We start from the raw sequence: 14875 nt of genomic DNA on the forward strand, positions 1-14875 counted from the left end.
TTACTTGCTCTAGAGAGTTTAACTCACTATCTTTTATCCTTTCTTTTGTCGCCTCAATAATCATTATAGGTTGGAGTTTGGTTTTCTCTTCTGGGTTATTAGGTACAATGGTTACTTGCATCCCTTGCACAACCATCGTGATTAGTCTTACAAAACATGGAATGAGACAGGGTACAATTAATACCACAATCAACGCTCCGCCTCCCACCAAAGCCAGTTTAGTAAACCAATCACTTACTCCCAAGTTATTCCACCAGTTCCCTAAGTTTACCCCATTCCAGGTTTGTACCGGAACGTGAGCAGTTTTCTTCATCTCTTTTACCAGTTGGTTAACAGCATTTCCTTCATCATCTATTTCCAGGCAGCAGTTGGTTAGGTTGAATTTCCCACACACACCCCCTTAATGAGCTAGTAAATAGTCTAATGCTAATCTATTTTGATATATAGCAGTTCTCATTTGAGTATTTTGCTTCGCTACCAGGTTCAAGGCATCTCCAGTTTTGTTTACAATTAGTTCTACTACTGCTTGCAGTCTAATTATCCTATTAAGCATATATATTGGAGTTCGATAACCCCAAGATCCATCTTCTGCCCATGTTGCAGGATCATAATAGGCAATAATTCTTTCGGGAGGCCACTCGTTGTCTTTCCAATTTCCTACTTGGAGATCCCTTCTGGCCCTTAGCTCATCAGTCTCAGTGTACAGCTGTACGCCTAACCTTTCTCCCTTGGAGATAGGCAACAGGATGAAGCTGAGTCTAACTGTTCCCAATACACATGATCCTACCCAATTTTTTGGTAGGTGAGCATATGCTATTCTCCCACATATCCAATAATATCCACTCGGGGCTGGCCACCCATTTATGATTGTGCTACCATTAGTCCAGTTTCTCAATTGGAATGGCACTTCCAAAGGAGTGCCCCATCTTTCCCATGTATTTTTAGTTTCATTCCACTCATAACCGCCTTCACATTCCAAATTCCCTACAAATTGACCATCACCCAGTCTCTGCCAACAACTCCTTCCAATTATACTGGTTTGTAGGACCCACTGCTGCTCTCTGTGACCTCTCTCCACTTTCCAGGTGTTAGGATCAGAGATATTCGCTTCCATTGATTCCCAGGGCCATCAATCTCCTTGATTGGTACCTCCACAGACATAACAATTGGTTACATTCAATGATTTTGCAATATTCTCAGCCAAATTTACAAAAAGATTTTTAGCAACTGTTGGAATTTCATACTTAACTCCTGATTCCATCTCATGATAAAATGAATGAAATACTAAATGTTGTGATTTCCCTTCTCTACCCTTTTGTAGGACTTTTACATCAAGCATCACCCCTGGGTCTGACCCCTTTCCTGCAATCCTGACTCCATATCTCGTGTATTTTGCTTTTTCCCATTTTCCTATGTCATATATTGTTAGATTCACTGGATTACAGGTTTCAGCAGTGCAATTTGCTGATGGGATTCCCCTTTTTACTTCTGCTCTTAGGCCTACACACGAATTTGGTCCCTTCTTCCAGGTGGCCCAACACACACAATTCCACCATGTCTCCCCACAATGGTACTGGGCTCTTTCCTGAGCTGACACCCAAGGTGCTTCCACTACATATACAGGTGAATTATGATACTGGCGGCATTGGCCAGGATCCTCTGGGCAAATATATTTTTCTTGCCTAGTAACGTCTCCACCCCATATTCCCACAAGTTGAAGCACCATTGTTGTCAATAGCCTGGCAAGCGTCAAAGGTTACCCACAGGGGCTGACTGCGGTTGGTGATCATTTGGCTTCTTCCTAACAATTTCCCTTTCCCATCATTTGCCCTTATTTCTACCCACCATAGATAGGGAACTTCCTTTGGATCATCCCTCCTCATTACATCTGGCATATTCTGTTTGGTTGTGGTAACAGGGATCTAACTTCTGACCTTTACACTCATAAATTGTATGGTATACCAATGTTTGAGACACTCTTTTTCCCCTCCGAGTTGCAGTGGTACAGTCACTGCAATTCTGCGCTTGTCCCAGGGCCAAGAGACTTAACCCAAATATGCACAGCAGAGGTCTGGTCGGGGCCATGTTACTCGGCGATCACAGCCCAGAGGGGTTTCAGCCCTTGGCAGACCTTCTTCAGCCGCAGCACTGGTTCTCACTCTGGTCTTGCCCTCTTTTTATTTCCTTTGGGTGCCTCTCACTGCCCTTTTGATTTTTCTGAAATATGTGTCTCAAATTAAAATAAAATCTTAAACCAAACAACCAAACAACAAAACCAAACAAACAACACAAAAAAACCCACAAAAAAGCCTATACCAAACCAAACCAAAATCCTCCAAATTTTCCCCACTAAACAATCCCTCTTGTTTTTAACAATTTCAACACCTTTTGTCAGTTTTTAGTACTGGTTCTGAAGCCCCAATTAGTCCCCTAGGAGTGATAAGTGCTTAGAAATTCCACCAGTGCTTATCTTATTGCCTCTTTAGTGTCACTTTTGTTTCTCCTGGGTCCAAAGTCACTTGCCACTCCTGGACAGGTGCTTTTACTCGTGAGACGTGTGTTCATCCTTCTTCTGCTGTTCTGATGGCCGTTTCTGTGGTGAGCAACACAAGAAAAGGGCCTTTCCACATAGTTAACAAAGTTTCTTCTTTCCAAGTCTTTATCAGTACCTTATCACCAGGTTTAATTTTATGGATTGCAAACCCCAGAGGTGGAGTTTGATCTAGCATCCCCCTATTTCTGGATGTTCTTGTCATTCGTTCAACCTTCCCTGAGCTCTGGGGGTGCCCCCCTTCCTCCCTGTCTGTGGCCTCTTGCCACAAATTGATCGGATCAAATATATATTTCTCACAGTTTCCTGTCTATGTTTACACTTTTTTGCTGTTTGTTTTGGAGGGGAAGATCATGACTCTCTTTCAGTGAATGGTGTTGACTGCAATTAACCATGTAGTGTTGAATCAGTTTGCATTTGGAGAATAAGTTTTCTGAAGAGTGACTGAGGGAGCTGGGGCTGTTTAATTTGAGGAAGAGGACACTGTCTACAGCTACCTGGAAGGACATTGTGGAAGGGCTGCTGCTGATCTCTTCTCAAAGACAATTGGTGATGGAACTAGAGAGAATGGTGTCAAACTGCAACTGGGTAGGTTTAGATTGGACATTAGGAAAAAAGTATTTCACAGAAATAGTGGTCAGGCATTGGAAAGGGCCACCCAGGGAGATGGTTGAGTCACTGACTCTGGATGTGTTTAAAAGTCATTTGGATATGATGCTTGGGAATATGATTTAAGGTGAACCTTGTAGAGTAGGGATATTGGCTGGACTTGATGATTCTGAGGGTCTTTTCCAACCAGAATATTTCTATGATTCTGTGATTGTTTGCTTTTGGGGGCAGGCGTGATCAGATACTGAAATACTAGTTCTGGGCTTGGTGATACCCTGAATTCAGTTCCTCTTTCATTTCAGACATTTCCTATATGGTCCTTTATGAGTCTGAAGCTCAGGATCTCAATGGCTTAGGCACTGCAATTCTGTCTGAGCCTATTGCTGATGAAGTTCTATTTTCACATATAATTTCAGAGAGGTATAATGGAGTCCACAGATTGGAAGTAAATCTAATATATGTCAGCTCAAAGCCCACTATTAACCATTTCATTCTTCTCTATTTTTCTTTTTTTCTTTTCTTAAGAAAGGAGATTTTTGCATAAGTTTTGGAGGAGTGGCGAAGTTGCCCAACTCCTGGGGCTTAAAAGACGACATTAGGAAGTTTTCTGTGTGAATTTACTGCTTGTGTCTGTGCCAGTGATTTTACACTGGGGGGTTCTTGGTAGGTAGCATGAAGATCTCACTTTGTGTGCTAGCTATTGTGAGCCTTGTTCTGATACACATTATTTTCTCTATAAGCTGTACTGGTTTTCCTTTCCACTTCAGAGCACAAATAATTCTGTGCTGTTTCAGGTAACTCTTACCAGTTACTCTGTATAATTTCTGAGGTACTATGCTGAAACAATATCTTACTCTTTTTGACATGCTCCATGCAGTCAGCTCTTGCTTTGTGTTTATTCCTACTTCCTGGTTGAGACAGTTCTTAAGACTTGCATGATGGTGCTGCTGAAACTGCTTCAGGACAAGTGATGCAGTCTTTGTTACAAGGCCAGCTTTTAATCAGATTCTCCCTCACTAGTCTAATTAACTAGTGGTTAGTTTTTTGAGGCTTCCAATACTGCCTAATGCATTTCATAGATCTTTGTAAAATAACTTAGAGATGGTGACTGCACAAATGTCAGGAATTTCTGTGTACGTGAGGTGATTACTTATGAGTCAATAGTCCTTTTATTGCTCTGGTGCCACTACAGATGTGAAAGCCAAGGGGACAGAAGAAGAGATGTACAAGTTTGTGAACTGTAACTGTAGTAGTGGTAATTTATAAAAAATATAAACTGGGATGGCAGCATGTTCAGAAATGCCCTGCAAATGTGGGCTGTGAATTGGCCTTTATATATACAAGGTTCAGAATGGGATGATCGCAGTATTTTGGTGCCAAGTGCTTGAACAAATTTCGCTACTGAAGTATGTTAAATTTTGGTGAACAATTTGGAACATTTTTGCTTTAATTAGGTGTTAGAAATGTACTGATTAAAGAATTAGAAAACACTCCTGATATCAAGCTTTCATTGATTACTCTTGTGAGTGGGCTTTCCTCTCTGCCTTCAAGGGAAATTTTCAAGATGTTGGTAGCTGAGCAGAGGACTTTCTTGGAAATTTAAGTACAATTTGGAGATGAGTGGGAATTAGTAACTTGGAACATCTGGCAGCATGCATTTGTCATGAAAAATGTTAATAGTTATTGTAATTTTCTGTATCTGTGCCTTGAAGGTATCCTGAATTAGCAACTGTGTGCAGAAATCCTGGTACACTAGTTTTGTATCCTGGAGCTGAAGCAACTAACTTGGAAGAAGTAGCTGTGATGTCTTCTAGTCCATCTTTTATCATCATCATCGATGGAACATGGAGTCAGGCTAAAGATATATTTTACAAAAATTCTCTCTTCCGGCTTCCTAAGCAGGTGAGTTATAATAGGTGAAATACAGGTGTTAAGTGGTTCTCTTAGATGCTGCCTTCTAGCCATCCAGAAGGGAGTGGGTTGGTTGATTGTTTTTTTTCCTGAAGGATGAAAGTCACTGAAATAATTTCTTTCTTTCTCAGCTGCACTGTCAAGTTAAGGAAAACTTGATCAATTAAATAAGACAACCTCAAGTACTGTGAGCAAGATTAATGTAATTATTGGGGATTTTCACTTTGTCACTTAAAATGTTTTATTTTGCTTGTTTTGAGTTAATGCATCTAACTTCACAGTGGGCGATTGTTCTGCAAAATGTGGAAGTGATCTGTGTAGAAAACACTTGCTTGTTGCCTAACATATGTAGAACATATGCAATAAAAAGTAAGCATTTTCTCCCCTCTGTAAGTATTTTCCATTGCAGTAATCATAACGCTGAAAGTAGCATTTTGTACCCTCTTTACTAAAGTGTTACACGCCTTCCTTCTGACAAACATGTCTTTGAATTCATGTAAAGCAAATACTGGCCATATGTGATTTTGAGGGTTTGTTAGCATTTTATTTGGTCTGTTTTGGGGTTTTGTTTTTTTGTCACATAAGCACAGCAGGGGTAATTTCTTCATATACTACAATGGTGCGTCTGAGTTAAATGCTCCAATCACAGATTTTATAGACAGTGCTTCCATTTTGCACACTGCAGTTTTGTAACTGCATTGGGCATCATTTGTAACCAATTTACAAATCCAGAAGTTGGAAAATGTTACTAGTTAGGGTTTTTTTCTACGGCTTTGAAAGGAAACTTAACTTTATGGGTTTGTGATTTTGTTACATGCTTGTCAATGGGCCATGGAAGAACTGGTCCAACATTTGTCTTTTGTCTGTGGGTGGAAATTGGCTGTAATACCCTAAGGTTGAATTTGTTTGGAAGTCAAATTGATGTCTGCAGTTTAGTACTGCCATTGCTTTAGATTTTCTTTTGTGTTGGTTCTAACAACTAGATTCTTCATTCTGGTCTGACCAGTTGCCCTGCAATCATACTGATAGGGAGATGAGGTGTGACAGAGCACACCGCTCCTGGAAGGATGCAGGGCCCCAGGCCCTTCTGAAAGAAGAGATGTGTGCATCCTTGAGCTGTCAAATGCAATGAACACAGCTCTTGTGTAAGTAGCTGTCTTAACTCCAGTCTTTGTTATAGTTTACAACTACTTTGTAGTTCCTCGTTTATTGTGGTTTGTGACTGGAGACTTTTGGTGTGAATTCCCAAATGAGTATTCTGAAATACTTGTTTCCATCAGCTGGTTTCATTTAAGTGTCTAGAATCACACATAGGAGTAGTTTTGCTACAGATCATAATGGGACAGAATTTTGTCGTGACCACTTAAGTTCTTGTAGATGGCTTCATGTCCTCTCAGGTACTTCTGACTGTTTATTGTTTTAGTAATATGTCTTAGAGGAAACTTTCTCAATGTGTATTGAAAACTCCTGCCCACTGGGTGGCAGAAACAAGAGTTGTGTTCCGATTTCTGAAGTCTAGGAGTATTTGTCCAGACACAGTGTGTTGACAAAGCTGCTGTTGTCTTTCAGGGACATTACTGGAATTATGTTGCAGAAAATGTACTACTGCTAATAGTTTTACTAATGGAAAAAAATCAGTTCATCATTGGATCACCTTTTGTTCAGTGAAAGGATGACTGCTTCTTCAGGAGAGGAGAGGAAATGTCATTTTGCAAACTTGGAAGTCATGCCCTTATGACTAGGATGTTGAATAGTTTAAAAGAAGTGCTGTTAGTCAACATACTGCTGTTTCAAGAGCTGCTGTACATTGTAGAAGTAGTTTGCTTTAGGGGATGAAATCTGTTTTATATCAAAACTGAGAGCTGCTTTTAGGCTTTTATCATAGTGTAGCAATTGGGTTATACTGGTGTAAGTGAAATCGAAGAGTAGATTCTATGTTGGAGTCAGAGGCTTTTGGCCCTCAAAGGAAGATGATAACGTAGATTGCATTTATGTCTAGGAATTCGACTTACTTTTAAGGGAGAAAGTGTTTCCATTAATAATCTCTTTAGTTGGGCCCTACCATATTTTATAGAAAATGTAAAACATCACAAATTCTGTAAACTGGCTCTTCTCTGTGGCAGTGTATACTCCCAAGTTAGAAAAAGCAGAAGAAATGCTCTCCTAATCACCTGTTCACTTGGATGGTAAAAAAAAATGGATCACCATTCCTATCTGTTACTTTAAAAACTTGTGAAAGTTGTTTTACCTATATTAGCCAAAGCCATCAATTATTTAAACATTCCTATTATTTTTCAGCTTTTTTCCCCTCTCTCTACTTTTTTTTAATTTGAGAGAAACAGATTCATGTCTTCAAAGATGAAGTTCAGTGGTCACAGCTAAATTCCAGCTCAGTATTCCATAACATCTCTTTTCTATTAATTTGTACTGTGATTAGTGTTCCTTTCTGGAAAATCAGCTTGGCAAGTAGCTTAGGTGTTTTAGTTGGCCTTCCATTTTGCTTCTTTTTTTTTTCTGTACTTGCTGATGACAGAACATCCTCTCCATGGGTACATGTAAGACAAGTAATCTCTGCAGAACCAGGAGCAGAGAGGAGGGTGTTGCACATTTTCGGAAGGCTTTTTGCTCAGTCGTTTTGGAATGGACAGATTATTTATTTCTGTTTGTGTAATTGTGCTAGTTTGAGGCAAATTGGAATATTTTAGTGAGAAAAACCAGATTATAGGCTGTGAAAAGAAAACAGTGGTGATGTCTGCTTCACTCATAAGCTTGCTGAGATGAATAACAACAAGAACACAAACATAGATAAGACAGTGTGTGTGTGTCTGTCGGAGTCTGTGTTTCTTCCTGGGCTGATTCTGTGTAACTTAATCCTTCTGCTTCTGATCCCCCTTGCTGATCCTCCAAACTCACTTTGTGTGTAAGGTATACTCTGGGATAAGGTAGAGGGGTGGAGAGAAGGTGGAGGGTGGCTGGGACTCCCCCTTTTGGGGACTCTGATTTCTGGGAGGGGTGTTGTGTTTCTGTATTACCTTTAAGTTGTATATTTCTATATATATCTGTAAATATTGCAAATATCTGCTTGTATGTTGTGCTAAGCTATAAATATAAAGCTTAACTTGCATCCAGCTGGGTCTAGTCTGTGTGATTTCATAAGAGGTTTGGGGCAGGTAACTCCGAAAGCATCACAGTAATTCATTGTAAGTTCATTCCCCCCTTTCTTTGTAAAACTGAGACTTCATCATTGCTTTGGCTTTTTTTCTGCTGACAAGGTGTCTTCAGCAGTGGATTTTTTGGTTATTGCAGCATATTCCAGGTGATTACTGCTTTATAGTACTTAACCACTGCTTCTGCCTGACTGTAGTTGTTTTTGGCAGAAAAGGTTAAGAAGCCTTACAATTTGAAAGAGGACTGTGTAGACATCCATTTTGTTGTGTCTGATGTATCTGCGAAAAAATGCAACCTGCTGAGTACTTGTCATCCAAATTCTCAGAAAAGCCTCAGCTATTTCTGATTGCAGTAAGTGTGAGAGGACAGAAGTGAAGTCACTGACTGGTGTGTACATTATCATGATGAAAGAGTTCATTGTTAAACATAAATTCCTTAAAATTACTTTATTTTCAAATTCCAAATAATTTAAACTTTCTACTTTTTGGGTGAAAGTACAAAATGTTCTGTTAGGTCTTTTGGGTGATTTGATCTTATGCTAAGCATGATAGAATCTGTGTGTGATGTTTTAGGTCTAATAAAAGAGAATTATAGAATGGTTTAGGTTGGAAGAGACCTCAGGGATCATCAAGTTCCAACCCCCTGCCATAGACAGGGATACCTCCCACTAGAACAGGTTGCTCAAGGCCTCATCCAGCCTGGCCTTGAACACCTCCAGGGATGGAGCATCCGCAACCTCCCTGGGCAACCTGGTCCAGTGTCTCACCACCCTCACTGTTTGAATCTCCCATCTTCCAGTTTAGACCCATTACCCCTTTTCCTGTCGTTACAAGACCTGGTGAATAGTTCCTCCACAGCCTTCCTGTCGGCCCCCTGCAGATACTGGAAGGCCACTACAAGGTCTCCTTGAAGCCTTCTCTTCTCCAGGCTGAAGGGCCCCAACTCTTGTAGCCTGTCCTCATAGCAGAGGTGCTTTAGCCCTCTGATCATCTTTGAGACTCTCCTCTGGATTCGCTCTAATGGTTTGTTGTCCTTGTGCTGGGGCCTCCAAAACTGCACACAGTACTCCAGGTGGGGTCTGATGAGAGCAAAGTAAAGGGGGAGAATCCCTCCCTTGCCCTGCTGGCCACACTGGTCTTGATGCAGTCCAGGACATGGTTGCTGTCTGGGCTGTGCACGCACACTGCCAGCTCATGTTGATCTTTTCATCAACCCAGACCCCCAGGTCCTTTTCCTAAGGGCTACTCTCCAGGCATTGGCCACCCAACCTGGATTTGTGCTTGGGATTGCACCGACCCAGGTGCAGGACCTTACACTTGGCCTTGTTGAATGTCATGAGGTTGGCCTGAGCCCACCTCTACAGCTTGTCCTCATCCCTCTGGATGGATTCCTGCTCTCTAGCAAGTCAACTTGCATGTGCCATGCAGCTTGGTGTCATCTGCAAACTTGCTGAGGGTGCACTCAATTCCTCTGTCCATATTGCTGACAAAGATGTTAAACAGCACTGGTGCCAGCAACTGACCCCTGAGGGATGCCACTTGCCACTGGTCTGCAGGTGGATGTTGTGCCATTGATCCCATCCCATCAAGTCTGTGTTTTTCCAGTTTGGTGACCAGGGTGTCATGTGGGACAGAGTCAAATGCCTTGCTCAGGTCCAGTTAGATGATGTCAGTTGCCCTTCCCTTGTCTGCTGTTGCTGTGGCTTCATCATAAAAAGCCACTAAATTTGTCAGGCATGATTTGCCCTTGGTGAAGCCATTGCTGGTTACCACCAATCATCTCTGCTTTGTTTCCCATTTGCCTTAGCAGAGCCTTCAGGAGGATGTTCTCCATGATCTTGCCAGGCACAGAGGTGAAACCCCTGAGAGGGTTGTTTTCCTGATTGTCCCTGAGGTATTTTTGAAGCAACTGATGTGTCTGACACAGATCTCAGTAGCCATTTTACCACAGCAGTGTGTGGTGACACATCGTGTGCTTTGTAAACATGATTACAATCCTGATAAACAGTGTCTGAATCCAGTGCTGGTAATCACTGCATGGAACCCAGCTCATTAAATGCTCTTACAGCCTGAGCACTTACTGAAAACTAAAGGATTTGGACTATGTACGCCTGTGTTTCAGCGTTTTCCCTGCCTACATTCTGTTTAGCCTTGTAGTGGGGTGTAAAATGTAATTAGTGTGCTTGAGGCTATTAAAAATGTATGCTTTAATAAAGTAATGGACAGAAAAATTCTGGGTCATCTAGCATAGAAATGATTCTTTTAGAATTCTGAAATCCTACTTAATACAAAATGGAACTGAAAAAGATTTTGAAGTGGTAGGATGATTAACAGTAATTAATGCATTTAAAGTAAGGTACTGACCAAGGAACTCTTGGGAGAGTGAGTAACAGTATTGGCTGAGCTGCACAAAACATTGTGTGCTGTTTAGATAGTACCAGTAAATAGTGATAGAGACAAACTTCAGTGTGCAAAACTGAAACATGAAACATTTGCTGGGTGTTCTTATCAATCCCACTGTGGCTGATGCCTGTATTTGTTCCAACACACCTGCTTGGATACATTTTTTTTCCTTAAAATGATAATAGAACATATATATTTGTTAAAGACCATGAACTGCTTTTTAAGAGTGGAATGATATTAATGATAAAATGACAGGCAGAGAGAGACTGTTAACATTTTGCATGCTTAGACTTGGTGTTCTGAAAAAGTCCAGCTTTCTAATTTGGTTTTGTGGGTGTGAGTGGAATGTGTTTTTTCCACTTCATAAGAATTGCTAGTATTTAGTCAGTATTGTAAAAGTCCATTTAAAGACAGTTTATTACTTTACCTTACATTTAGTTTACTGTAGATTTCACTAAGATGTTAAAACTTGTTTTTGTATGGTGGGAGATGAAAAAATGTTTGCTGTTTGCAAGCAAATCTGCTCTTAGGGTAGGAGGTTATTATATGAGAAGGAATAGCTATAAACCACATCTGCATGTGATTTTGTAGAAATTTAATTTGCCCATCATTTTCCGGATTTTAAAACAGTTTCTTTTGTATGAGTTTTGTAGATGTAGGAGCAGAGGTAACTGTGGCAATGTTAATCTGGAGCACCCTGAACATGAACATGAATAAAAACATGTAATTACTTGACAGCTTTAAAGTAAAGGACTGGTTTTCCAGATGCTGTTTGTTAGCAGGGTGCTGCTTGCCTTCACTCCCTTGCAGCACGCACCTCTGGAAAGGGTTTTAGCCTTTGCTAAAGTGAACTACAAGATACGGTTTATCACTGGAGTGAGTCACAGACTTTCTTCCTGAAGCAGTTCCAAGGCACTGAGTTTGAAGCAGTGATGCAAATGGTCATGCTCTGGGCTCCTGGGGAAAAATACAGCAGGAAGCAGAATTATCAAAACCCTTCCTAGCAGATTTGCTTCTTTGTGTGTACTTACTCTGAATTGCACAGATCATAGCCTTTAACAGTCACAGTTACAGCCTGTCTGAATTAACACTCTGTACTTTGATCTTTTTTTTAAATGAAAAAAAAATGTTCATCTGTCCCTGCCCTGGCTGAAAAAATGCCTGCCAGAAAGGGGCTTGGGGTTTGTAATAGACAGGCAGCTGAATATGAGCCAGCAGTGTGCCCAGGCAGCCAAGAAGGCCAATGACGTGTATTAACAATGCTGTGTCCAGGAGAAGTAGGGGGGATTATTGGCCCCTTGAACTTGGCTTTGGTGATGCCACACCTTGAGTATTGTGTTGAGGTTTGGGCACTGCAATACATGAGAGATGTGAAGGTGCTGGAGTGGGTCCAGAGGAGGGCAACAAAGCTGCTGAAGGCCTAGAGAATAAATCTTATGAGAAGTGACTGAGTCACTGCAGGATCTGAGACTGTTTAGTTTGAAAAACAGGAGGCTGAGGGGAGATCTTATTGCTGTCTACAGCTACATGAAGGGACATTGTGGAGAAGCTGGTTGTGCTGGTGTGAAGCTAGTTGGAATATTTTGGTGAGAAGAGCAAGATTATGGGCTGTTGCGGAGGGGAAATTAATGGATGTGAGATGGTATTTTCCAAAGTTACTATTGTTTATTGGTTTTGCTATTCAGAACTCTCACCACCCCCCACCACTAATTTTAATAATATTTTGGTTCTTACACAGTCATGGAAACGTTCTATGGATAATATCTACATCTAATATAACCAGCAAAATATATAAACATTAATTGAACTGGAAGAGACTATGCCTGTGGTCAAATGTCATTCGCCCAGTAGCTGGACCCAAGCTCTTTCTGCTCTATGACAGAAGGCAGTAGAGAACTACAAAGAAGCATTTAAGCATTTACTCACAGATTGTTAGTATTATCCTCACAGGGGCTGGCCACAGTCCAATCAGTGCCCAGATGCTTTCAGGGGACTCTGTCTTATTGGATGTTGAAGCTTGAATCTTCCTGGCTTCTGAGGAAAGGGCAGAGACAATCTCTGACCTTGCTCTCCTGGCTTCTTCTGGATGATCTGTGTATATGTCCAGGGATTCTAGGCAGGACCTTCAGGTACAGAAGGCAGATGTTGTGCAGTCTCAGCATGATGTCACGGTGGCTACACAGGCTGATTGTGTGCAGACATCAGGGTCTGCTTCTGGTAACTCATGGCAGTGGAGTTTCCCAGGCCAGCAGTAAGGCAGTGTGCAATAGCAGCAGGGCTGGGCACAGCAGAGAGATCACAGCAAAGAGCAGGGAAGCAAAGCAGGGAAGCAAAAGGACATTGCTCACCTGCGTATCTCCTCTTATCAATGTGGGCCAAGATTACCTGCCCCTTAGCCACAAGAATAGCCAATCAGGATGGCAGTTAGCCAAACCATACCATATTAGGCTAAGGCACAGGCTCACTTTTCCCTAATTTGGGAAAAGCACAGGCCTTGCAATGGGCAGGCACAAGCTAAGTGTGTGTACCTTACACCACAGGACCCTGGGCAGGCCAGACTCTCTGGCTTCAGGTTTTGTGTCTGTTTCCCATGCTTGCCTCTCTGGTGGAGCAGAAAACCACACCTAGGCAAGGCAGGACATGTACAAGCCTATTTTGAGCCTACCACAACATAGGCTGTGAAAAGGAAACAGTGATATCTTCTTCACTCACAGGGTTGCTGAGATGTATGAAAACAAGAACACAAACATAGGTAACAGAGTTACTCTCTGGCTCTGATGGCCTGCACTTTTCTCCCTAACCTGCTGTCTAACTAATCCTGCTTTCTAACCCCGCTGGCCAGTTCTCTAAACTCACTTTGAACATAAGGCAAAGTCTTGGGTAAGGTAGAGAAGCGGAAAGGAGGTGGAAGGGTGGTTGGGAGCTCCTCCTGGGGACTCTAGTTTCTGGGAGGGCTGTTGTATTTCTGTATTACTTTTTAACTTGGGTATATCTGTATATATTGTAAATATCTGCTTGTGCTAAGCTGCAAATATAAAGCTTCATTCTTTATTTTCCAGCTTGACTGAGTCTAGTCTGGGTGATTTCCTAAGAGTGGGGTGGGTAACACCCAAACCGTCACACTGGTACTGGTCTTTTCTCACAGGTAATTGGAGACAGAACAAGGAGAAATGTCCTCAAGCTGAGACTGGGTTGGTTTAGATTGGACATTAGGAGAAAGTTTTTCACAGAGAGAGTGGTCAGGCACTGAAATGAGCTGCCCAGGGAGGCGGTGGAGTCTCTGACCCTGGATGTGTTTAAGAATTGTTTGGATGTGAAGCTTAGGGATATGGTTTAAGGTGAATCTTGTTGAATAGGGCTATAGGTTGGACTTGGTAATTTTGAAAGTCTTTTCCAACCTGGATGTTTCTGTGATTCTTTGTGACTCTGTGAAATGCTTTTGGATTCTTAGTGAAAATGAAAACCACAGTGACTCTTGAATTATTAATACCTGTATGAAAATATTTTTTTTTCAACTGTGATGGATAGTTTGGTTGTTACTAAATGTACCAGAGCTAAAATGACTATTTGGTTTGATGTTTATTTTGTATGTTAATTGATTCTTGGTTTTATTCAAATCAGGTGAAGCTGTTTCAATGATAGTATTGGACGTAGAAATAGCTTCCTGCAGGGAAGAGATGTTTTACCGTGTTGAAGTGTGACTTAAGTGGCTTTAGTCACTTAGATGAAGTTTTTATCTACTGTATTTAGTAGTTTGAGTGTTATTTCAGCTTTCCTTGTGCCACCCTGGTAGTACACTCGTGAGTCAGAACTTGAGATGTAACTGCAAGCAGCGTCTGTAAGACAGGTGGTGCTCAGTGAAGACATCAGCTGAGCATGAAGCTGTGCAAAGGCTACATGGAAGTGCTGTGTACATAGGTGAGAATTGAGCTAAGTTTGCTGTTTCTGTACTGAAATGAGCTAAAGGTACTTGTGCAATCCACTGTAACTTGTAAATAGTTAGAATTATCAGTGAAGTGATAGAGGATTGTAACAGAACTCTCTGTAAATGAACACCAGCACCCTTAGGGATTAAATTTTGTTCACGTTGTGGCTCTGTTCTGTTTAATCTTTCCTACTGACCCAGTCAGCATGGGGTCTAGTAGGGGGCTTTTTCCAATTTCTGCATTTTTCCCTGTTTCAAACACCATGGTTCTAATTTAAATACTTTGTAAATGGTTGTGTTTCTGAATAA

General features: G+C 41.4%; 1 protein-coding gene across 1 annotated transcript in view; it reads left to right on the forward strand.

The window, feature by feature from the left end:
• DTWD2 (DTW domain containing 2) overlaps positions 1-14875 on the forward strand; it is a 102752-nt gene that overhangs the window by 50842 nt on the left and 37035 nt on the right. Inside the window, exon 4 of the mRNA XM_064140415.1 lies at positions 4873-5062. Within this exon, the coding sequence (XP_063996485.1) occupies positions 4873-5062 (190 nt within the window). The remainder of the gene's footprint in view (positions 1-4872; positions 5063-14875) is intronic.

The sequence above is a fragment of the Pogoniulus pusillus genome, chromosome Z (genome assembly GCF_015220805.1).
Source record: "Pogoniulus pusillus isolate bPogPus1 chromosome Z, bPogPus1.pri, whole genome shotgun sequence".
NCBI classification, from domain to species: domain Eukaryota; kingdom Metazoa; phylum Chordata; class Aves; order Piciformes; family Lybiidae; genus Pogoniulus; species Pogoniulus pusillus.